The 24,784-nt window shown below is 51.6% G+C and overlaps 4 protein-coding genes across 4 annotated transcripts; 1 reads left to right on the top strand and 3 right to left on the bottom strand.

Moving 5' to 3' along the window:
* Positions 1-1,048: 1,048 nt before the first annotated feature.
* sidC (nonribosomal siderophore peptide synthase SidC) lies at positions 1,049-15,358 on the bottom strand (the record flags this gene model as incomplete). Its single annotated transcript, XM_058447489.1, has 7 exons — positions 1,049-1,204; positions 1,272-5,977; positions 6,027-8,058; positions 8,128-9,324; positions 9,379-11,763; positions 11,816-11,922; positions 13,987-15,358. The coding sequence occupies 7 exons, from the start codon at positions 15,356-15,358 to the stop codon at positions 1,049-1,051; spliced, it is 11,955 nt and encodes a 3,984-aa protein (XP_058312900.1).
* A 2,031-nt stretch (positions 15,359-17,389) lies between these two features.
* Positions 17,390-18,902, top strand: N7498_000425 (lysine N(6)-hydroxylase/L-ornithine N(5)-oxygenase family protein; the record flags this gene model as incomplete). Its single annotated transcript, XM_058447488.1, has 2 exons — positions 17,390-18,219; positions 18,281-18,902. The coding sequence occupies 2 exons, from the start codon at positions 17,390-17,392 to the stop codon at positions 18,900-18,902; spliced, it is 1,452 nt and encodes a 483-aa protein (XP_058312899.1).
* A 1,632-nt stretch (positions 18,903-20,534) lies between these two features.
* Positions 20,535-23,040, bottom strand: N7498_000424 (palmitoyltransferase AKR1; the record flags this gene model as incomplete). Its single annotated transcript, XM_058447487.1, has 6 exons — positions 20,535-21,202; positions 21,255-21,367; positions 21,420-21,684; positions 21,742-21,814; positions 21,866-22,669; positions 22,759-23,040. 6 exons carry the CDS (start codon positions 23,038-23,040, stop codon positions 20,535-20,537), a joined length of 2,205 nt encoding a protein of 734 aa, XP_058312898.1.
* Positions 23,041-23,528: 488 nt separating this feature from the next.
* N7498_000423 (putative cyclin-dependent protein kinase complex component) lies at positions 23,529-24,281 on the bottom strand (the record flags this gene model as incomplete). Its single annotated transcript, XM_058447486.1, has 1 exon — positions 23,529-24,281. The coding sequence occupies one exon, from the start codon at positions 24,279-24,281 to the stop codon at positions 23,529-23,531; it is 753 nt and encodes a 250-aa protein (XP_058312897.1).
* Between the last annotated feature and the right edge of the window lie 503 nt (positions 24,282-24,784).

Here is a 24,784-nt window from a genome sequence, read left to right as displayed (position 1 = left end):
ACGTCGCGTTGTTGATCCTCGATGCCGTTTCAGGTTTAGCGGCGGGGACGCGTCGTGACATAAACAAATAGTGGCTTAGGTAAGGTGCGTACACAAGGACGTCGACGATGGCCGTCGATAGAGGCAGAGATGCAGAGATGCACCGCATGGTACCTGCGTAACTACCGCTATCCTATGTTTGTGCTTGTGTGTACTTCTCTTCCAATTTCTATTTTGCATTTTCCATTTTGAATTTTGAATTTTGAATTTTGCACTCGGACCATGGCTTGGCCTGGGACGTCCGGGTTCACCCCTGCGCCAAGCAGCCACTTCATGAGCTGCGCGTAAACTCTGACCACTGGGTGTCCTGGTGAGCAATAATATATATATCGGAAAGAGGAGAGCCGCCTGGCATTGGGTGGCTTCAATGGCCGGATCTCCAGTGTTGCGTCTGGATGAGCCACGCGGATGGCCCTTGCTTCGTGGCTGTCACCCATGAGTGCCGCTCCACTCCCAGGGCGTCTTTATCTGATCCATCAGTTTTTCCCTTATAGCCCTTGGAGCTTGCAGAAAATGCAAAAACTTTGCAGGAATGAAGGCGATCCACTCGGCTCCCGACTTCCGACAGAGTTTCGCACTATCGCATCCTCAAACATGGAAGGTTACTCCTGGACTCAGACTCGGGCTCGGGTGCTTAGTCCCCAGAGAAGGGAACTCTATCGTTGTATATCGCTGTCTATTCTGTCTATCGTGCCTTCCGGGTGGAGACATCTGATACGCGCGACTCCGATCATCCGGGATCCGCGTCGGTCCGCGCCTTTGCCCCTCCGGTTCTATGCAAGTACATTTATTGGAACGGACACATCCAACGCCAAAAATACCGCAAAAGCAATATATGCACAGGAAAGGAGATGAACGGCTCGCTCAAAGTAACCCAGCTCTAAGAAAACAATTGCTGAAAATATCGACCAAAACAAACGGTTCCCAGGGTTGCGAAGGGGAGGAGTAACAAACCCCCTGTAGAGTTGTGATGTGATGATTTCCCTTCTCTCTGGGTTGTCTATCGTACCTATATCAAATTCGAAGTTTGGACCAAAACGGTCATCTCCTGCTGCACTTTCTCGATCATCTGCTCTGCAGTGGAATGATCGAGTCGAGCTTCGGGAGCAAAAATTCCAAAGTCCAATCGGGCGTCTCGGATGGCTGCCTCCACGTCGATTGTAGGCTGTTGAACGTGTAGAAAATGCATTAGTACCGGTTCGTGGTGCATTGTTTGGGATCTGTCAACTTACCATGAAAATGTCTTGAATTGCCGCCGTTGAAGTGGCGGCATGTACGGTCGGGGCTGAACTCAATGAGGCTGCACTGCCACCGTTGATTTGCGACTGGTCAGACTGGCCCAGACTAGATAAGCGGAGGCTTGCCAGCTCGTCGTGTCCAAGAGATTTGAACACCACACGATCAGTGGCACTGGCGGCGGCATCGGCAGACTCCAATTCGGGCAGTCGCAGGAAGTTGACACAGGTGCTGATTCGCACCCCGGTCCATTCAGCAATCTCTACGAGAGAGACGCCCGAATGCTCAACCATGCTGATCTCATTAATGTCATCTTGAATCTTCCGAGCAGCAACGAAGAGTGACTCGTGGTCGTGGCTAAGCTTGTTGTCCAGACGAAGCGGCACGATATTGACCGTGGGAGCCATGAGTTCTGACAGCCCTTCCGTATCGTGAGACCGATTGGCGAGATACAACCCGATCACGAGCTGCCTCGGGATCTCCTTACTGTCTGCATCCGCCGCAGCGAGGACTTCAGCATGCACTCGAGCATAGACAGCCAGGAAGATCGATTGGACACCGAGGCCCTGCTTCTGAGCGGCTATCTCGACACGAGACATGTTTGAGACTAATCCCGGTCGGTAGTTCTGTTGGATGACACCAAAGTTACCCTGTCGTTTGGCTTTTGCACCGTCGATTGAGATTGCGCCCAGATATTTTTGCCAGAATTGCCGCCGGACATCCATCGGCGAATGAAGGCGCTGGAACGCCACGAGTCGCGACAGGTTATGGACGTCGAATTCTGATTCGGAGGTATCCAAGCGGCAGAGGTAGGCAAGTCTATCCATCATGGACGGAAGACTAACGGCATCGTACAGTGCGTGATGGATCTGCAACGCAAGCACGGTTCCCTTAGAGGTATGACAAGCATGCAGTGTAGCTGGCGGTGCGCCTAAGGGTTGCCTGGTATTGGGTGCGAAAAGCTCATCGACATTGTGGTGCCAGACAACGGGATTGTGTACATGCTTTAGCACAGCTTGGACATAGGGCAGATGCTGTTCTTTGTTGGTAGTCACGAAGACCGTTCGAAGCATCGGTGTTAGCTCGGAGAGACGTGCCCATGCACTGTCGAGAATATCCGTGTTGACTTGTGTCGATGCCAAGTAGTGGAACTCTGGATAGAAGACACTTGGGTTCAAGGTATGCATAGCAAGGAAGTACGTCTGTCCAGCAGTTGCAGGCATAGCAATCTCAACTTGATCAAGTTCAATTCCGTAAGATTGGAGGAGTGGATTCAGTTCGATCCCTTCAAGTGATTTCTCCAGGGAGCTGGCAATCTCAGTCGGAGTGAGCTCTGCATGGTGATTGTTCACCGCAATGGCCATATTCTCGAGCGTACCGGCCCTGAGCATGTCACTAACGGCCAATTTGACTGATTGTTTCTTCAAAAGTGCAGCAACCTTGATAGCACTGATACTATCCAAGCCGAGCTGGAATATGTTTGCTTCCCTGCCGATTGAATCCTCGGGCACTCCGGATACGATTGAGAGAACATTTCGGATCTTCGACTCGAGAGAAGTCCAATCTTTTCGACTTGCTGCCTTGTGAATTGTGCCGTTTTGGATAACCTGCGTGGAGACATCTTGAGTGAACGACGTTCCGCATACGCTCATCGTGTCTCCTTCAAAGCCGACCGTTTGCTGGGCGGGTTCATCGACAATCGATGATAGGACTTGACCGATTTGTCCCAGAAGAACAAGTGTATCATTTTCCCCAAGAACATGCCCGCTACAAGCCACCCGAGCCACAAGGTCTGCTCCGACACCTTCAACCTCGGCGCAGACTGGGTACTCGACATCTGATGCACCGCCAGTGGACTTGTATAGGGTCGATGTTGGGCTAGTCTCCGATGGCCTCTTCTGGTAGATGAAGAGGGTGTCAAACAATTGTTGAGATCTTGTATCGGGCCTTGCGCGCCGCAGCGGGAAATGCTGATGCTCAGACATTTCTAACAAGGTCTCCTGGACGTACTTCACTAGCTCCCGACGGGTCCCATGAAGGATGACACGCATCGCTGCCGTATTCATCGTTGGGAACATCACATTTTCAGAATCAGCCACATTGCGGCCGGAGAGTACAAGACCAAAAACCACGTCTAGCTTCTTGACGTAGGTGGCCAGAACAAGAGACCAACAGCTAACCATAAGAGCTTGCATTGTAACGGCGTTACGCTTGCAGAAGGCTTCGGCCTCTTCGAAGGGAACTGAGAGCGGCTGCTCTGCACGATGAACTACTTGCGAGCCTTCCTCAATGCCTTTTCCGGACGGGAAAGCCACTGGCGTGCAATTGGAGAGCGTTGCTCTCCAGAACTTAAGAGCGCGCTCGCTAGACGATGCGATAATTTGCTCCAGTATGGCGTCAGGCGGCGGACGGGCACATTCCTCTCCGGCGTAAGATCTGGCAACGTCCTCATGAAGCAGATTGATCGACCAGCCGTCATAGAGAGCATGAGCAATTGACAGAACAAGGTAGCGGTCCTCGCCATCCACAGCGGATGTGACAGTAAGGAGTGGTTTGCCCGCAAGTTCAGAGACAGCTCTTGCGCGTTGGGTTTCTATGATTGAATCCACGCTTTCTCCCTTCAGCTGCACTGTCTGGAAATCAAAAGTATCTTCGCTGTGGATAACTTGAGCGTAAGAAACGGGTATCTCTGGATCCCAAATTTCCACAAAGGAAGTGCGAAGAATAGGATGAGCTTTCACAACCGCTTTCCATGCTTCCTGGAGCTTTGTGAAATCGACATGGGGTTCGATCTTCAAAACGTCGTGGTTGTAGTAATGGTGGTACTTAGAGGCGGACATTTCGGCCATCATCGCTTCTTGGATTGGCGTGGCCGGCTGAATTCGAGAGGCGCCCTGTGGAACAAGTCCCTCGCGCTCGAGGAAGTCTTTCAAGGTCCTTTCCATCTGGCGAAGCATTGGATACGTCCCATTCTGTTCGTTGTGGTTTGTCTCTGTCAATTGACCAGCCATGGACTTGACATTGCGGTAGCGCATGATGGCGCTAACTGGGAGCTTGATGCTCAGCTTGCTCAATCGTGAGGAAAGTTTGATTGCGTCAATACTGTCGAGTCCAACCTCGAAAATGGACGTTTCTTCCCCAATTGAGTGCGCGTCTACACCGGCAAGTGTTGCAATAACATCGCGAATTGTGCAAGCTTGAGGGGTCCATTGGAATGAATCGTTTCCGGGGTGGTTGGGAGTCTCCTTCGGCATCTCAACTTGACCGTTTGTTTGGACCTGATGCTCTTCCACAAATCCATTCATATACGGTAACTCTTGTTCTGGATTCTCTGCAAACTCAGACAAGATTCGCTTGAATGCGACGAGGATCTGCTGAGCTGACTCTAGAGACAAGACATGGCCCTTAGCAGCAAGCGTAGTAGTAAGAGATTCGTTGCCATTGCGTACAATTTCAAAGGCCAAGGGATACTCATGTTGCGCTTCCGAGACCAAGGGATGCCAGAGACTGTCCCTTGACGACTCACTCTTGGTGTTTTCTTTTTGGAACACGAAGAGAGACTCAAAAAGTCGTTCATCGGGATTCTTTCCAAGCCATTTGGAAATATCACGGAGAGCTGTGTATTGATACGGAATCGTAGACACGTGGTACTCATGGCATCGATGAGCAATGTCGGACCAGGACTTAAGACCGCGAAGTTGCACATTGCTGGGAATGGTGTTGAACAAAGGACCGACGACATTGGCAATTCCAGGAACGTCGATTGTCCGACCAGAGGCAATGATACCAATGGATGGGATAAACGAGTAGTGGTGGTGAAGAGTCAATAGCCAGCAGGTATGAAGCACCGCCTGCTCGGTAACGTTGAGCGACTTCCGCAGACGATCCAAATGCTCTGTACTATCGATTTGAATACTCTCTAGCACGGGGCTGTTAGACTCGTGGTCCGACTTTGGCAGAGCCCGGTTTTGACAGTTCGCGAGTTGTTCTTTCCAGAATTCCTGCTCTGAGGGGTCTTTGCAAAGAGGGCCCAAATGCAGCACATCCAGAAACTCAGGCGGGTGCTCCAAGGCCATTTGGTTGTCAAGATAGATGTGCGCAACCAGCTCAAGCAGGAGAGCCAAGCTGTTGCCATCGTAAAGGGCGTGGAAAATGTTGAGGCTCATCACCGACTTTTCCGGAGAACTGACGACTCCGACCTCCCATAGCTGTGTAGAGAGATCTCCAAGTCCAGAAATCCACTTTTCAAGTTGCTTTCTGTGTGAGATTCCGATTTCTTGCTCGGCAGTAACCTTTGTCTGGAACCAAGGAAGAACACTCTTTTTTAAGACGACTTGAGCATAACCATCTGGTGTTGGTGCAAAGCGAGCTCGCAGTATCTGGACTTGGTCCTGTGCCTGACTCCAAGCAGTTTTCAATCTGTCAAGATCGACTTGGGAGGCGATCTCGAAGGTAAAGGATGAACAATACAAGGGTGTCGTGCTCGACAGGAAATGGTATATAATACCTTCCTGGAGCGGTGTGCATGGTGCAATTTGCTCCACATCACTGTCGACCACTCCGATTTTCTCAATGACAGAGTGTGAATGCCTGTGTGCAAAAGCTTCCATATTTTGTTTGGCATTTCTGTGGAGGTTTTTCAAAGAGACAGAAGGAGCCGCGGATGTTTGCAGTGCTGATGCCATGCGTGCAACGGTGGGATCTGTATCCACATTAGATATATATCAATCAAAGTAGGCAACTCAACTTACGCTTCATGATCAGCGATGGCTGAGCTTGGGAGAAGCCCGCCTCTCTGAGACTCCTAGAAAATGATATTACCGAGATAGAGTCAAGACCCAGCTCGTAAATGCTCGACCACGAAGAGATAGCTCCATCAGTAGACCCAATGAACTTGGCTAAAATAGAGATGATTTCCTCTTCATGCTCACTTTTCTTGCAACGATCGACAGTCATCGAAGTCAATTTCTGCAATTCATCGAGAGAAAGCTCCTGATAGATACCCTTCAAGACCTTCATTTCAGCCTTGTTGTTCGCCGACAGAGGGAAGCGAGTCATCGGGATGATATGTGTTGGTACCATGTAGCCCGGCAGGTGAGTGTGGCAAGCTGCTTTGATCGTCGACAGAAGGGCCCGGTCATTCTCGTTGGTGCAAACTTGAACATTTCGAGACTTTTTGTCAACACCAACCTTGGTGATGAAGGAAACCAGCTGGTCCTTGGATTGTCTTGGGTGTTTGATGACCATCGTAGCCACTTCATTCAACTCAGGAGTAGCTTGTTTGATGACTTCGTTGATCTCTCCAATCTCGAGCCGCTGCCCACGGAGCTTGACTTGATCATCTATGCGACCGAGGAACTGGAAACTACCATCATGCAAGATTCGGACCAAATCACCGGTTCTGTAGATGCGGTCTCCATATTCAGGTAACATTTGGAATCGTTCTTTCGTGAGCTCTGCGCGATTCAAGTATCCCTTTCCAACCAGGGGTCCAGACACGCAAAGCTCTCCGAGCCCACCGCGCACAACTGGTGTGGAAGTGCCAGGCCGGAAGACATATGATCCCACGTTGTCAAACTGTGGCCCAATATTGGATGGCTTGTCATTAGCGCGCATTCGTGGAAGCATGGTACATCCGATGGTGACCTCTGTCGGTCCGTATCCATTGTAAATGACCCCATGTTTGCCCCAAGCATCGAGAATCTCTTGTTTGAGCGCCTCACCACCAGTAATGAAAACCCCTCGACATAAAGAAGGGACTTCGTCCGGGTGAACCAATCTTGCCAAGCTGGGTGTCAGATCAATGTGTGTGATTTGGAGCTTTTGAATCGTGCCTGGCAGATCTTCAAAGAGAAGGTCTCGAGGACACGAGGTCACACAGATTCCAACACTCCAGCTCCAGTATTGCTCAAGAACACTAACATCGAAGTGGAACGAGGCAAATTGCAGCCATCGGGAGTCTTTATCCCAGTGGGGAGAAAATAGCCTCTGGAACGCCAACATTGCTTGTACGGCATTGTCATGGGTGATCTCACAGCCCTTTGGTGTACCCGTAGTGCCGGACGTGTACAAACAGTAGCATGTGTCGTCCGGTCGAATTTCTCGTAGAAGCACTGGCTGGGCAGATGAGAGGCCTTCAAATAAACCAGGCTCGTCAAGCGCTTGGACATCAATGCCGGAAAGACCCTCTAGCTCCATCTTTCTTGCCTGGTTGCAAAGCAGAATCTTGGTACCGGAATCTTCCAAGATGAACTGCTTGCGAGATATAGGAGCACCAGGATCAATGGCGAGGTATGCGCAGCCTGCTTTCAGAATACCAAGTATTGCGATGGATGCTTCCGGACATTTATCAAAGCAGATGGCAATCATTCCACCAGGAGTGATACCCTTGTCTTGCAAGAAGTGAGCAACTCTGTTACCATCCTCGTTGAATTCATGGTAGGACCATGTCTTCTTCTGAAGACTGTCTGCGGTGGAACCAGTCGCAAATTCGAATGCGGCCTTCTCCGGAATCTTCTGGGCATTTTCTTCAACAAATTGGTGCAGCAAAGACACGGAGGTTGGAATTGATCGCTCCTTGGCTGGAGTGACAGAAAGCAGATCATTCCCAAGACACAAGTAGTCGTTTGAGGAAGAGTCCGGTGAAAAGACAGTTTGTTCAAGCAACTTGTCGTACTGACCCAAGAGAGTCATGGCTTGTTCTTCAGGGACAAGGTCGCCCCTATAGCTGATTCGAATTTCAAGATCGGTAGACTGAGGGACTAACTCGATAGACACGGGGTACTATATATTTTGTTAGCACTTCGTCTTGTGTGATGAGAAAAACATACGCGGACACAGGAATTTACATACATCGATCTTTGTCTCCTCGTCAACGACATCCCAGGCTTCGGGGTGCTCCGACTTCGATGAAAACTTCTGATAGACAAACAGAGTATCAAAGAGTGGCTCATCGCTGCCCAGCCATCTTTGAATCTGCGCCAGTGGGGTGAACTGGTTCTTAATCAAAGAGGAATTTTGCTTCAAGGTTCGGTCCAGCAGTTCACGATTACTTCCCTCAATACGCGAAGGCGATGTGACGGTCACCAAGCATGGGAAAACGGCTTCTTGGGAAGCTGCGGATAGGTTGCGGCCAGAAAAAACAGTCCCGAAGACAACATTTTGTTCTCCTGTGTACGCAGCAAGCAGTCGAGCCCATGAAGCTTGCGCAGCTGCCTGCAAGGTGACCCCGAGTTCGCGACAGCGGCCCTCAAGTGTCTTGAGAGGCTGTGAACAGCGAATTGAACTTTCAAGCAACTCTTTCCTTTCGATACGAATAGGGTGCAAGTCCGGGAATTTGGACGAATGGACTTCTGATGCCAATCCCTGCCAGAATTCTTGGCCATCCTCGATTTGCTTCTGGCTTTCGATGAGGATGGGTCCAAGTGTCGCGGAAATTGGAGCAGGCTTATTGAGGATCTTTCCTTCATACGCTGCCATGACATCGGAGAAGATCGATGCCAAAGATTGTGCGTCATAAATGGCATGAAGTGCAGCGAAATGCACAGTATCGACCTGCTCACCAGGCTCGACAGAGACTTCCCAAGGTGGTCGGTGGAGATTTTCGAGGACTCTCTTCTCTTGAACAGAGCCATTAGAGATGGAGTTTGAAATTTCGCGCCATGGGACATCAAGGGTTTCGCGGTATGTGATCATGGCAAATGGGTATTGCTGATCGTGCAGTTGAACAAAACCTGTTCTTAGCATCTCATGATGAGCAGCCACCTTCGACCACGCCTTCTTGAGCAGCACTTTGTCCAGCGGTATTTTTGACTTCAGAGCCATTTTGTTGAAGTACATGTTTCCCAGAGAATGAGTGAAGAGTGCCAACATGCCATTCTGGACTGGTGTGCAGGGCCGCAAAGATTGCACCGTCTGCGCAGAGACACCGAGTTGGTCACATATAGGCTGGAGATGTTTATTCTCGAACGATGAAAAGTCAAATTCATCTTCCTTGTTGCCCTTCTCGCTAGTCTCAAGAAGCGAGGCAATCTTTTCAACTGAGGCAGCCTACATTAAATTAGCATCGAACAGCATCAGCTTTTTTGGAAGTAACTATCATACCTCGAGAATATCACCAGTGGATATCTTGTAACCCAGTCTGCGAAGAGTTCCTGAGATTTGAACAGCATTGATACTATCCAGACCCAACTGGAAGATCGTCGTATGCAAGGTCACAGTCTCTGGATCAACACCGGAGAATTTGCACAGCATTTCCCTAAGTGCCTCTTCTTGGTAAGACCAGGCGCGAATGGGTTCAGGTTTTGTAGAAGACATCTGGATGGAATTGACTTGAGAACTCTTCTTCGTTTCAAAGTTCTGAAGTGTAATCTTTCCAATCAGCTGCTTGTCAGATGCTTGGGCCGAAGGATACTGAGTAGTATGTTCAATAAGGGCCATAAAATCCCGTGCAAGCTTTTCAGCCACCTCACGCCCCAAGTGCGAGACTTGGAAATGAAGACGGATGTGAATAGTGTTGCTTGACTCATCAGGGACGACCTCACAAATTAGAGGCAAGCCCATATTTCCTTCGTCGCGAAGAAGCTCCCAGTAACGTGGATCAAGCTCAGTATTGCTGGTCTGAAGAATGACCAAGGTATCAAAGAGACGAGAGCCTCCTTGAAGTACACGCCTTTGGATGCGACGTAGGGGACTAAGTTGGTGAGGCAAGATATCGCTGTTGTGCTTTTGCGATAGCTTCAGAATGTCTGCATTTGTCGAGTGGGATGAGAACTTGATCCGTATTGGTAGCGTGTTGAAGCAAGGTCCCACAATTTGGTTTGCGCCCTCGATAGGAACGGTTCGACAACTGAAAACATTACCGAAGCAGACATCAGATGAGTCGACATGCAACGAAAGCAATCTCGCCCATGCAGCGTGGAAGACATTCAAAGGTGTCACAGAAAGCTCTTTGCATCGTTGCTTGAAGGAGCTGAGGGGGGATTTGAGGTCTATATTGGTCTGGTGGGAAGCAGATTGATCTACAGGGCTTTTGGCATGCTCGGGGGTTGATATGAGACTTGGCGAGACCCCAGACAAGTATCGGTCCCAATATTGATCGGAAGCATCTGAGCTAGCAGAGACCATGTAATCGATGAATCGATGGAACTGGGTCGGTGCTGGCAGATCTTGACCCGCAAGGAAAAGTTGAAGTTCATGTAGCAACTGTGAAATGCCTTCTCCATCGTACAGTGCATGGTGAATAGACAACAGAAGGTGTGCACTCTGCGAAGCGGAACCCATGAATACAGTCAGGGAGTAAGGAAGGTTGCCATTGATGGGGGATTGCGACTCAAACTCCGATTTTCTCTTCTCGACGTGCTGATCAAGATCATCAGGTATCTCGATTTGGACCCAAGGTAGACCTGCGTCGTTCAGCACCACTTGTGCAAAGGCGAATTGCTTGTCGTTGGTCGATTTGAAGCAAGTTCGAAGGATGTCATGCCTTTGCAGCATCTGAGACCACGCCTTCTTCAACACATCAATATCTGTGTTCACACGGAGTAGCAAGTGATTGAAGTAGGCCGAGCCAACATCAGAATCAGTGGCCAGCATTGCTTCTTGTAACGGCGTACAAGGGTAGACGCGGTCAACAGACACATCTGTGGTATCGAATTCAAGTTTAACTGCATGGATAAAGCTGTTGTTAAATATCGGCGTTGTTTCCTCCACCGGAGGCTGTGCAGACTTATGTCCATTGGTCAAGCCGGGGACAACTGCGGTCAGCTGAGCGACAGAGCTGTATCGTAGAATTGTCGAGACAGGAATTCTTCCACAGCCAGCTTCTTGTAACCTCCGCGAAAAAGAGATGGCACTCAGGGAATCCAGACCGAGCTTGTAAAATGATGTGTGTTTGTGGATATGCTGATGGCCAGCTCCAGTGACTGCTGACAAGGCACCTGCAATGATACTCTCGATATCGGTGAGTGGATCATCGACTTGAGCCATATCAAGTTTGCGTGAGAAGGCCCCAAGATCTTCGGGACTCAACTGCCCGAGCTTTTGCAGGATATTGGCATCATCTCTCCGGTGAGCCTCGGTCATGGGAATCTCATTGACGGAGACAAGAAGGGAAGGGATCTCGGAAGGAGGAAGCTTTGTTGAAATCTCAGAGAAGAGGCGGTTTGTCAATGACTCAAGCTGCAAAGAGTCCGATGTCTTCACTGAAGGGATCCAAAGCGTTGCCAATTGCTGTTGGCTTGTCGAAGGATTGCTCCAAATAATGCTGCAAGCATTTTCAACGAAGTCTGACGAGAGAATGGCTCGGTCTACCTCGTTCAGATCAATGCACTGGCCATGCAGCTTGAGCTGATCACGACTGGGAAGAAGCACTATGGAGCCATCTGCAAGCAACCTTCCGTAGTCCCCAGTCATATACAGTCGGCCAAACTTGGGGTGCTCGACAAATTTTGCCGTATCAGGGATTTTCGTATCAGGAAGAACGTTTGCCTTTCCAAGAATATTAGTTCTGGGTCGAGCAAACCAATCTCAGAGGACCTACAATGTGATTACCACCAAAGCACAGCTCTCCGTATGAACCACGAGGAAGGAGGCTGGTGGCATTTTGGTCCGTCACAATCATTGCAAACGTATCTTTGATAGGCAAGTCTGTGCTTGAAGAGGATTTCGATGTTCTGGCAGTCGGGTAGATGGTGCAAACGCCGTCAACAGGGTTGACGGAAGCAGTTTTTTCAATTTCCGGAATAAAACCTGGAAGATCTTGCCAACGTTCAAAGTCAGAAATGGAGATGGAAAGAGCTGGTCGAGGAAGATGACCACTGATTTGGTCAATGAGAAGGGTTGGAGAATCGATGAGAATGGACGCCACATGATCGACCTGCTCCAAGAGAATCTGTGCCTGTTCAGAAGGCAGGATTGACTCCTGATAGGTGGCTTTTGCATAGATGCTGTCTTGTCTGGGCTCAAATTCTAGTAAGAGGGCAAACTCCAAGAATTCTGCGGCACCGACTTCCCGGAACAAGTCGCGATGTTCATCATTGGACCAGATACTCTCTTGCCACACAAGCGCAGTATCAAAAAGGCTCAGGTGCATATCAATACCAGATGCCTTCTTGATGTCTTGCAGAGGGAGGCTCCCATGTTCGAGAGACTTGAGGTTCAGGTTCTGAATTGCCAGGAGGAGGTCCGTAACGTTTTGCAACTTGCTCAGATCCATGCGGGTGGGAAGTGTCCGAATACATGGTCCAAGAACCGCTTCAATTCCTTTGACTGGCAATGTGCGACCAGAGAAGACAGTTCCGAACACAACATCATCAAATCCAAGATAAGAAGAGAGAATGTAGCTGAACGCGGCCTGGAAGATGGTTTGTCGGCTCACTCTCAGGTGCTGCGATACATCGTTGAGTTTTGAGACGGAGACCTCAAACACGCGAGTGGCCTCTTGGGTACTTGGAGAGACGTGGATTTTCCCATGAAAATTGGGGAAGCTTGCACCAGATACACCTTGCAGTTGATCACGCCAAAACCTGGAGGACTCGTCGGCCGATCCGCTCAATTTATGCTCAATGAAGAAATCGGTCACAACGCTGTATGCAGGTTTCGGTGGCAGATCTTCTCCGAGCAAAAGATGATGGAGGTCTTTCAACATCAGCTGCCAGGACCATCCGTCGTATAGCGCATGGTGAATATGCACCAGCGCTCGGATGGTTTCCGATGTTTCCTTCAACTGAATTCGGATAGGCTGGAGGAGATCTTGCTCTGCAATCAGAGAGAGATCATAGTCAAATGTGTCGCGCTTTAGGATCAGCTGCTCATCAAGTGTTTTCCTTATGAAGCGGGCATATGAGTGGTCCTTGAGTCCGATCTCCACAAACCCTGACCGCAACAGCGCATTCTGTTGCAACATCTGGACAAATACATTTTGCACAGTGGTGGAATCAATTGAGTTCGAACGTTGAAATTCCAATTCGATCCAATTACAGTATGCTTTGGTGTGTCGAACTGTTTCCAGGATCATCGCCTGTTGAATGTGGCTACATGGTTCGATCTCAGACACTTGTGAGCTCAGACCAAGCGACTCTATCCTTCTTGCCCCGGCATCCGCAACCAATTGATGAATGTTCTCAAGGCCTGCCTGAGTATCATCAGTTGTCTGCGTCTTTTCCAGTTCTTTCGCAAGCTGCCAGATCCCATCCACACAATCAGCTTCCATCAAATGCGCCACGTCCAAACGAATGCCGGCGCCCAAAAGATGTGATGCAAGTCGGATCGCGGCAAGGGAATCTAGACCGGCGGCTACCAGAGACTCATCCGGAGAAATTTTTCTGCCAAGCACATCTACCACACACGATGTAATGGTCTCTTCAAACTCATCGCGGAACTGCTGCTGATCCACAGACTGTGAAGCATTGCGGCGGCGGACAAATTCGGCCTCAAGAGCTTTGCGGTCAATCTTTCCCGATGGCAGTTGGGGGAACTGGTTGACTAGAAAGAACTCGCCGGGAACCATGAATCGAGGTAGCCATTGACGGCAGCTGTCTCGTAGGGCACGATCAGTGGTGCCCTTGTTGCCAACCAGAACAAACGCAACCAAGCTTCCGCCACTGACAATGGCAACGGCACTTCGAACATCGTCGGCTCGGCAAATGGCATGTTCGATTTCGCCGAGCTCAATTCGCTGGCCTCGTAGCTTGACTTGGCCGCTGGAGAGACGACCAAAGCATTCAATTTCCCCCGAGGGTAGCATGCGAGCTTTATCACCGGTCCGGTAAAGTCGGCCGTATTCAGGGCTATCAATGAATGCCTTGGCGTTCTCTTCGGGCCGGTTGATGTATCCATCCGCTAGCTGAGGGCCACCCACGACGAGCTCACCGATCTGACCCAACGGAAGGGGTTGAAGATCCGGCGTAGATTTGTCGTCAGATTCCATAGACATGACGAAAGCCGAAACTGTTTTGAAAGGCTCGCCGATCAAGTTGACTCGGGAGGTGGCCGAGAAATGTGTGGCTGCAGTGCAATGGATTGCAGCCTCCGTTGGTCCATACATTCCATGCAGAATACCAACCGAGTCCTCTGACTGACCAAACTCCTCCACGACATGCTTGGTGAGCATTTCACCAATGGTCAGCAGAACTCGCAAAAAGGGCGCGGCTGCTCGGGTGCGTAGTAGCTCTCCTGCCACGGTGGGAGTCAGCTCCGCACCGTCAACTTTCATTTCGGTCATAACGTGAGAAATATCCAGAAGCATCTGCTCCCTGTCGGAGCCGATGAGGGTTGCCCCTCTCATGAAAGGGAAGAAGATCTCAAAGACGGAGACATCAAACGTGGGCGAAGCAAATTGCAAAAATCGATTGAAATGGGGTATTAAGTCATTATGTGCAAGTAATGATTGGGTGGCAGCCAAATGAGAGACCCCAACACCTTTGGGGCGGCCAGTAGACCCGGAGGTGTACATGACATAGGCCAGGCCGGAAGGTGGGCAGTCCACCACGGGCTCTATAACACCTGTATCGTTCGTTTCGTTCATTTCAATTCCATCCACTTTGATCACAGCCAGATGCTCGTCTTGGGGAACTCTTGCAGCCAAGGCATCCTGTGTAATCACAACGGACGCAGCTACATCCTGCAGGATAAATTCTATCCTGTCCGGAGGTGCGTCGATGTTCAACGGACAGAAAGCTCCACCGGCCTTGAGAATTGCCAGCTGTGAAATGTACAGTTCCATGGACTGGGGCAAGAGCACGGGCACCACGAACTTCCGTGCATGGTTCACCCGAGGTGCCGAAGCCGAGATGATTTGTGCCGCTAGCTTCGAGGATAGCCGATCCAGAGATCTGTACGACAGACAGCGAATGTTTCCATCCGCTGCCAAGAATTCAATGGCGGGGTGGGAGTCATTGGCACCGCTGAGAGCAAGTTCGTGAAGAAGCTGTGGCCCCGGCAATATGCACGGCGACGGATTGGAGATAGATAAGGCAGGGAGTTCGGCGGTCGACAGTGTTACCTGTATGCCGGACTTTGCAACCTGCTCCTGCACGGTGTGCTTTAGCTGCTCCCCCAACTGCTGCAAGAACGCCGTGTCCATGCCTGAGGACGAATGCAACGTGCTCGTTTGGGCGGAAAGGTTCAGAATCCACGTCAGAACAGAAGAGGACGAGCGGTCTTGATATGACGAATCTTGAATTATCACAGCGGTGTGGTTTGCAGAGAGCTCAGAAGGTACATCCGCTGCGGGCTGGATCGTCCGGGCTATTAAGTCTGCTTTGACAGGGGACCCGTTCAGTAGAAAGACAGGTGATTCCTCGGTCGTGAATGACCGCAATAGAAAGCCCCAGCAAACCGCGAGCAACTCGGCAGGGATACGATGTGTATCTACCGGCCAGGAAAGTATGGCGCGGGCAGCGCCGTCGTCGCCCGTCACGGCCGGCAAGGGAGTAAACCGCTCCATCGGAGCACGAACCGGGTTTCACTTGGGTCAATGGTGCTTCATCGAAAGCTGCTTATGGACTGTTTATTACGCGATCCGTGAGTGGATGCTCGGGCCCGATGAACTGCAGCGACTATATGCAGGAGGAGCCGCGAAGCAATGACCAAAGGCGTTTCAGCGGCAGAAAGGGCCCGTGATCAGCTTCTACAGTGAAGTTCGGAAGGGAGCCTGTAAAAAGCGCGAGAAGATGAGGGGTTCAAAAGTCGTGGATTTCCAATCGTGGAGCCCGATGATCTCCTGGTGGCAGACACCGAGACAAGCGCCAAAAAAGAACGATGTGGATGCTTGGGAGGGCAAGCTCCGAGCGCGAGACCCGTTCTCCGTGACCTGATATTTTACCTTAATTTATTACCAGATCATAAATGAAGCACTGCCAACCTGCACAACTGCAAATCCGTCTTAGAGTTTTTTTTTTTTTGGTAACACTACTGGAATGCGTTTCCACCAGCCGCATCGTGAAACGGCTCGGACTTGGAGAAGAAGTGGGCCGAGATCATTTTCATGACCGGTTCACGGGTACTGGGATGGCGTTACGTCATATCGCACGTCTATATTTCCCTTGCTGGACTTCCTCGCAGGGAAAGTAGACTACATGGAAGGATAGAATTATGATGGAACGTTGAATCTCGAGCAAAGAGAAGTATGACGGACGATCCCATGTGGCACGATGCCCGTGCTCTTTGCAACCCCACGTTTCAGGAAAAATCAACGAGAGTCAAAAAAAAAAAAGCAAAGAAATGAATGAAATAAAAAACCACTAGGGACTCGCGGTGAGCCACTAGGAGTCCTTTTCCAGGATCCCCCCACTTCGTCCATTTCGCACGCTCGGTGCGTCGCCAAGCCTTGCGCGGAGTCACTGGTACGCGCAGCCTTTGTTAGCCCGACGCCCTCTGCCTTGAGTACTGTCTACCCACTTTTCCCGATGTCGGGCATCTGCGGATGGCCAGATTTAGCCTTCGGCTTGTTCGTCACTTTGCTTTTTTTTTTTTTGTCTTATTTTCCTGTTCGCTGTGGAGCCTTCATGGTTGTTCCTTGTGCAGGAACCTGTTGACCCGCAGGAGGGGGGAACGGGGGGTTTTTTTTCTTGACGACGTGGAGGAAAGAAACGTATAAATTGTCCACTTCCCGGAATCGGCTAGGAAGGAGAAATGAAGACCGGTGGAGACTGATTGATAAGTGGCACCTTGGAAATGATACACCCATTAATTCTGCGACTCAAGAACGCCCAGACATCCCTCGTCTCCACTTGGACATATTTTTTTTTATCTGATCCGCTCCCGAAATCTGGTGAATAGGAATCTGGCCATAATTTCTGTTCGAGTTTTTCTCACCTCCGCACCTCCTTGGTGGAACCCTCAACGTATCGTACGTCACGTCAAGTCGAATCCCCGTTCGCTTCGAACCGACTGTGCCCAGAACGAGAAATCTCCGGAGAGTGGAACCTGCTGATGGGGTCGGCCCTTATACATAACCGACGCTCATTTCCTGAAGCTTTCCCTCGTCTTTTTTTACTTTCTGCCCTAGCTTAGCTTCTCGGTTCTTGGTTCTCGGAGCTCGGGCCCTATTTACTCTCTCTCCCTTCTTCCTTACTCTTACTTGATCATTGAGCTCGAGCTTGAACCTTGAGCCATGGAGGCCACTCTTCGAAAGTCCGAGCTGCCCTTTGTCAACACGCCGCCGCGTGTTCTGCGCTCGTCGCCCTCCGACGAGATGCACGACCTGCTCTGCGTGGGCTTCGGTCCTGCCTCTCTAGCCATTGCTATTGCCCTGCACGATGCCATGGACCCTGCTCTGAACCGCTCCGCCCCGGCCGGCTTCAAGCCCAAGGTGTGCTTCCTCGAGCGCCAGAAGCAGTTTGCCTGGCACTCCGGCATGTTGGTTCCTGGCTCGCGGATGCAGATTTCCTTCATCAAGGACCTGGCTACCCTTCGCGACCCCCGCAGCAGCTTCACCTTCCTGAACTACCTGCACAACAAGAACCGCCTCATCCACTTCACCAACCTGGGTACCTTCCTGCCGGCTCGGATGGAGTTTGAGGATTATATGCGCTGGTGCGCCCAGCGATTTGAAAACGTCGTCTCGTACGGCGAGGAGGTCGTGGAGGTGGTTCCCGGCGGCAAGACCGACGGCAAGGTCGACTTCTTCATCGTCCGCTCACGAAACACCGAGACTGGTGAAATCTCCTCGCGCAAAGCTCGCAAGGTCGTGGTGGCTCTGGGTGGTAAGGCCAAGATGCCCCCGGGCTTCCCCCACGATCAGCGCATCATGCACTCGTCCAAGTACTGCACTACCTTGCCGAAAGTGCTGAAGGATGAGGCCAAGCCCTATCATATCGCCGTGGTGGGCAGCGGCCAGAGTGCCGCCGAGATCTTCCACGACCTCCAGCGCAGGTATCCCAACTCGCGCACGACTTTGATCCTACGTGATACCGCCCTGCGGCCCAGTGACGACTCTCCCTTGTAAGTAAACCCAGCTGGAATACCACCCTGACTGAAAATATATATTTACGGATGGATCCAGCGTGAACGAGATTTTCAACCCCGAGCGTGTGGACAAGTTCTTCCAATTGCCGACGGACGAGCGCAACAAGCGCATTGCGACAGAGAAGGCGACCAACTACAGTGTGGTGCGCCTGGAGCTGATCGAGGAGATCTACAACACCATGTACCTGCAGCGCGTGAAGAACCCCGACCAGACGCAGTGGAAGCACCGCATCCTGCCGGAGCGCAAGGTGGGGCGCATCGAGCACCACAAACCTGCCAGTCCCATGCGTATTCACCTCAAATCGATCAACGACAAGTCCACCGACGGAAAGGAGATACTGGAGGTGGACGCCCTCATGGTGGCCACGGGCTACCAGCGCGACGCGCACGAGCAGCTGCTGGAGCAGGTGCGTGCCTTGCGGCCTGCCGGCCAGGCGGCTTGGAACCCTAGCCGGGATTACCGCGTTACCCTCGACGATGGCAAGGTCAGCCAGCAGGCTGGCATCTGGCTGCAGGGATGTAATGAGAAGACCCACGGCCTGAGCGACAGCCTGCTGTCCATCTTGGCGGTCCGCGGTGGCGAGATCATCAGCTCGGTGTTCGGAGAGCAGCTGTCGGGAGCTCTGGTGCAGGACACCCGGTTGCGCGCCATGCTGTGATTACTCTATGATGTTTTGAATTACTTTAGACACCCCGTCCTGTTCTCTAGATTGTTGGATTTAATGAATGATGCTCCAATTGGTCCCTACCCAACAAAAAAAGAAAGTTCGGTCTTGGGAGGGACTCTGCAGCCTAACACACTTTTATCCCCGATACAAAAGCAAAACCAGGAAACCTGGTGGGAAAAAAAAGTATAAAAAGACCGAAGTGTGGAGCACCCAAGAAAGTAAGCAAAGACCAAGATATTGCAATACCAGGTCAGAGTACAAGGGGGGTATTTACCAACCTTCATGTAATATAGGCCAAGCCCCAGTCTCGGAACCCGCGCGAAACACGGTCTCTCCAGCTTCCAATGTCGTTCTAGCTCTAAGCGACGACCGCAGATCATAGCCTGATCACGACGAGATCACAATGAGATCACGGCGATCGGCAATGCTGACCAGCTCGGTCAAATCCGAAAAGACCAGGGACGCTCAAATGATGGACCCGTACAGACACCCCCCGTATAAAGCCGAGCCATACAACGCGAGTACGGTACGCAACCGAGACATCGAGTGGGTCCCCCCTGCGTGGCGCCATCAGATAACTCGAGAAGAATTTTTATCTGATCAGACCTCCGATCCCGGTTCCGTGGCATGTTGCATTCCTCGTATTTGCTAATTTCAACAGTCGGCGGAACTTGCATGTCCCGTATGGCGACATGCCGGTTGTTTGAACTGCCTTTTGCATACTGGGTCTGGGTCAGCCCTCAAATCTCACCGTCAATCTTTTGCCTACTCCGTTTCTAGTGAGATGGAGCCCCCCCTCTCCCGCTCTTCACTGGCACCTGGCACTCCCCTGGTCGGTACGGCTACCGGGGACCCGCCAGGCTAATGGAAATCTGCGGTCCTGGGAATTTGTTTCCCGTCAATGGGGGGGTGGGGGCACGACGGCATTGTTCCCTAGGTGGCACGTTGCTTGACTGCATGGTTGCAATGTTGCTTTGGCCTCAAGCCTAGACTCGGGAGTTACCTGCACGAGATGCGATCTTTTGTCACAGGAATCCGGAGTATCCACACCTCGGCAATATCGGATCTGTCCTGCTGCATTCCCTTCTCGGTTGACGTTTCCCTTTCCTCGTACTCGGACACTCGGGATGAGCTTGCCCAATAAAGTGAGAGAGAGACGAGGGAGCCAAATGGCGGTGGAATTTGGGTTTTGGCAGTCAATGCCAATGCCCCAAGGCAAAGGTTAAAAGTGGGTAATGCTGGGCCGTGGCCTCGGGTCGGAGCTGGCAGCGGGAATGGGCAGCATTCCAGAGCCCTGCAGAAAAGCCGCAGGGATCGTCCGTCACAGGAATGATTCAATGCAGGGTTCTCGATCCGTGTCACTATATCGACCCGAGGAAAAGTGCAACGCACGTCAGTGAGAATCAGGGGGGTTTCAAAGAAGATAGTTCATTATATAGCGTCCACTGTACAAGCTCTAAATGTAGAACGCGAGGTAAACATAAAATGCCAAAAAAAAAAAAAACATGCCATGCAATGCAACACCGACGCTGCACTCATACAGTGACTTGGAACCGAAACGGAGTGTACAGACATTAAAATGCAAGTCTCCAAACACCAGTGCCGGAGAGAGCTCTTTACGGGTTACACCATGTGTTCGGGATCCTCGGCCGCTACACTGCGGTAGGCGCCCCCATCACCACCTCGAGCTCCGACGTGCATACGCATCGGGGTTTCGTACATGTCGTTATAATTCACCACCTCGCCACCCAGCATCCCAGACCCGGATTGACGCTTGCCAAAGATTGGGGCCGGGTCGCACCAGAAGTCGCGGCAGTTGCCTGTCACCCCGCGAGAGAAAGGATTGCGGGGCCGTGCAGCGGCAGGTCCTTCGCGGAGCCCGTCGCGTGCGGTAGCGAAGAAGGTGTCGATGCCCAGAAGAGATGACCATTGTTGGAAACAGCCGTGACGCCGACGAGGGGTTGGAGGTCGTGCCAGGGCCGGGTTCGGTCCCTGTCCGGCGGCGGAGAGACCGGCGTCCTCCAACGAAGTCGTGCCCGCGGTCATGGCCGAGGCAAAGGCTTGAGAGCTAGGGTAGGAACGATCGATATGGTGACCTCTCATGTTCTCGTACGTGGTCTGGTTACGCGAGATCTGCACGAGCTGGACAGCGCACAGCATGGTGACCCAGACCAGTTGAAGAATGATCCAGATGTTGATGACCAGGGCAAACGTGTCTCGAGTCACATAGTCGCACAGAGTATCGTTGACAACGCTGCACTTGGCATTCGCAGATGGCAAGTCATTGATGTCTGAGCCAGTTAGTCAACTTGATCATATCAATCAGTAGTTGGGGATACTCACAGCGAATGGTAAGCTGCACAAAGAGGATGATGCCGATTTCGAGACACACGATGTAGAGAACGAAGTGACGAAGGTTATTCGCTCCAACGCAGTTGTCGATCCATGGGCAATGGCTTTCGGAGTGTTAGTGGGGGAGTCAACAAGGAGCAGACAGAATGAACGTACTGGTCGTGCTTTGCGACACAGCGGCCGCAACGGCGACAGTGCTTGCTACGAAGGGGCTTCCTCGACATGCAAGGAACACAGAAGTTTTCTTCATCAAACTTCCACAGTTCAAAGAGCTGCTTGACCATCTCTCTCTGCTGGTTTCTGCTGCCGAGCTTGGGGACGTATCCAGGGTCTTCCACCATGGCCATGATGTAGAAAAAGGTCGTCAAGGAGTAGAAGACCGTGAAAAGGATGTTCAGGATGGGAGACGAAGAGTATGTGCCTAAATACCGTTAGTCAATTGTCGAAGGGTATGGGTATTCTGAATCCCAATGCTCACCTGGCAAGACCTTGAAGACATAACAAAAGCCAACCCAGAACAATGTACCTGCGAACACACCAGCCAGATATGGCTATAAACTGTCAGCACGTTCAAGACACAGGCAATGTAGTCGAAGACATACCGTTTTTTGCAGAATGCGATATTCCGAGGGTCCACGGTTCGCCACCTGCTGCGCAGCCCATTGCATACCAAACAGTGTCGCCAGCGTGAGCGGGACACCAATAAAGATGGCCATGTTGCTGAGGATCCAAACGGCCACAAGAATGGTCAGGAAAGGCCAGAGGAAGAAAAACTTTGCCATGAGACTCTTATTCCGGGCCCAGGCAGACAAGCCCATGGGCACCACCTTCTGGCTACCATCAGGCTCGTAGCCACGCTCATTGAGAGCGCGAGTCCAGATGCGCGAAGTGTTCATTTCCTGCGCCACGGTCATCGGAGACTTGCCGTCTCTGGTCTTTGCGAATCGATCCGCGCCGTATTCTAGCATCTTCAGGACGCAGGGCAAAGAGCCCTTCACCAACGCCCAGTGGAGCGGCGTCAGGCCGCCTTCATCCACGGCATTGACATTCGCGCCCCATCGCAAGAATAGATCCACGCAAGCGGGGTATCCCTTGTAGGCAGCCCACATCAACCCAGTGTGACCTTGCTGGTCGACCACGTCCACCGGGATCTCCTGGTGTAGGAGCAGGACGACCAGAAAGGCGTTGCCATCGATAGTCGCAAGATGAAGGATGTTATAACCTTGCACATCGGTCAGGAGCGGATCCGCTCCGTATGAAAGCAAGAGGTTGACGATATAGTAGTGGCACCGTTGCGCCGCCCACATGGCCGGGGTGGCTACCGACTCTCCACCCTTGGCATTCACGTCGGCGCCCGAGTCAAGGAGGAACTTGCACATCGCGTATTGGTTGTTGATTGCCGCCCACTATTTTGAAGTCATAAAGCAGTTAGTCAGGTGTTCCATCTCGTCTCCCATGTCGCAGACTACAACCGCTATGGAGGGGGCAAACAAACGTGTAACGGGGTGATCCCTTCGTCGTCGCGATGGTTCGCGGTCAATTTCTTGGTCGCAAACAGATTCTGCATCGCGCCAATCTCTCCAATACGAGCCAGTTGCATGATATCTTCCCCTATGGGGATTGAGCGCTTGGGCGCACCGGGCCCCATGGTCTTGAGTTCGACGTCGCCATTCGGAGGGGTCGAGCTGCCCTTGTCGTTCGAGGAGGGCGTAAACCCGGAGTTCAGACCGGAGGGACTGTTGCCCTGTGTCGCTGACGGGGAGGAGTTGGAAGACATTGGGTATTGCCGTACAACGGGAGACGGGGTCGGGGGGAAACGAAGGAGTCGAATTCGGGAATTTCAATGAACGACGGTCTCTATGGGTACATGGCGGATCCCTGTCGCAAACACACTTGAAATCTGGTAGACAGCGAATGTATAGCTGACGGAATGGTGGAAGGAGAGTCGGTGGACTTGGGGATGAGCGGCGAAAGGGCGGAACTTTTTTGGAGTCGGGGAAACGTTTGGACGCTAACGACACCCAACACTCAGTACTCAACGCTGAAACCGAGCGAAACAGTTCTTGTAGACAAAACTCACTCGTCTCACCTTGAACTCTCTACCAGGGAAAAGAACGCTCGTATTTTTTTTTTGGACTAAGGTTCGTCCGGGGCGCGATCACGCACATGGCCGATTACTCAGCCACATAGGCAGCCGCGTTCCCAATGGACTCGAGTTGAAACTAATTGTATATTTATGTCACCGGTACTCATGAAGGATATGCATTATACGTTTGTAACTTCTTTTGAAATGTTCTGCGATGTGACCTCGACCATTAACATCTGCGCATCCACGCGCAGTTCAAAGTTGGCCAGAAAACAGAAGCTGATCTCTAGTTTGGACAGCTCATATTCACTGACTCCGCCCACTTTGGCCACACGACCATGTGGGTAGCTCAGGTCTTCGAGAGCCTTGGTAGCCACGAGAAGGCCTGCGAGGACAAGCCGATGCATGTTCTTCGGTGTCACGCGGATGGTCTTCTCTGACAGTGCCATTCTTGTAATGTAATGGCTCGCGGCAAGAAACACGGCCGTAGACATGGGGCAATAACGGTGCAGCCGCAGCACGTAGTCTCGTATCGAGATCGGAGGCACCTTCTTTGACAGGAACTTTCGAGAGAGCAGCGCTAGTTGGAAAGCTTCTTCGCGGGTCCGGTTGGCCGCATCCTCCACATCTCCACAGTGTAGGCCCACCGCGGTGACTGACGTTGCTTCATCTCCCGGTGTACCACTTTCAAGGGGTGTGGAGACGAATGAAGTTGGATCCTTGCTCCCTGGCGTCGCCGCAAAATGGTCATTCAGCCTTTCGACATTATCGCAGAGCCGGTGCAAAGCCGTCTCAGGCAAGATCTCAAAGACCATCGCAGCCCCATTTGCTGCGTTTTTCTCTGCGCCGGTGGGAGAGCCCAGTTTTAGCATAGGCCGCGGGGATTTCGCGCCTTGCGAACCGCACTCGATCTGCGTCATGACTGCGGCCATGCTGCCGTGGTTTATTGACCGGCGCAGGAGTACGCTAACAGGGCGATGCGAGAGGAAAAAACGCACCCGGGCCTAAAGGTGGACGGATGCTCCTCGAATGGATATCTCATTTTATGACACCAAAGGACACGCGGGCTTTGTACTGGCGTGGCGATCTGGGATCACGTCGCAGAAAGGGCACAGAATGCGCGCAAGGATAAGGGAGCGCAGTGAGAAGAACCGGCCACCGGAGATGCAATCGATCGAGAATCTGTTAAACGTATGGGGCCCGACTGCCTGACGGTGGTTAACGTCGCATGCCCAAAAAGCCACAGCGCCATCACCGCGAAACTTACTATCATCCAATCACCCCTCGCACGGTAACCCTGGTCAATTCTAGGCAATAGATAGCGGGTAAAGAGACCGGGAGTTCCCAAAAACCGAAACAATGGGAGAATTAAGGATTTCAAAAAAGAAAACTGGGAAGAAGTGGGAAGATCAGGGGGCAAAAGATAAGGTGTTGG

This window comes from Penicillium cinerascens, assembly GCF_028974065.1.
Source record: "Penicillium cinerascens strain IBT 15544 chromosome Unknown contig_16_segment0_segment0, whole genome shotgun sequence".
Lineage (NCBI taxonomy): Eukaryota > Fungi > Ascomycota > Eurotiomycetes > Eurotiales > Aspergillaceae > Penicillium > Penicillium cinerascens.
Note: the sequence above shows the minus strand (reverse complement) of the source record. Positions and strands in the feature narration are given on the sequence as shown.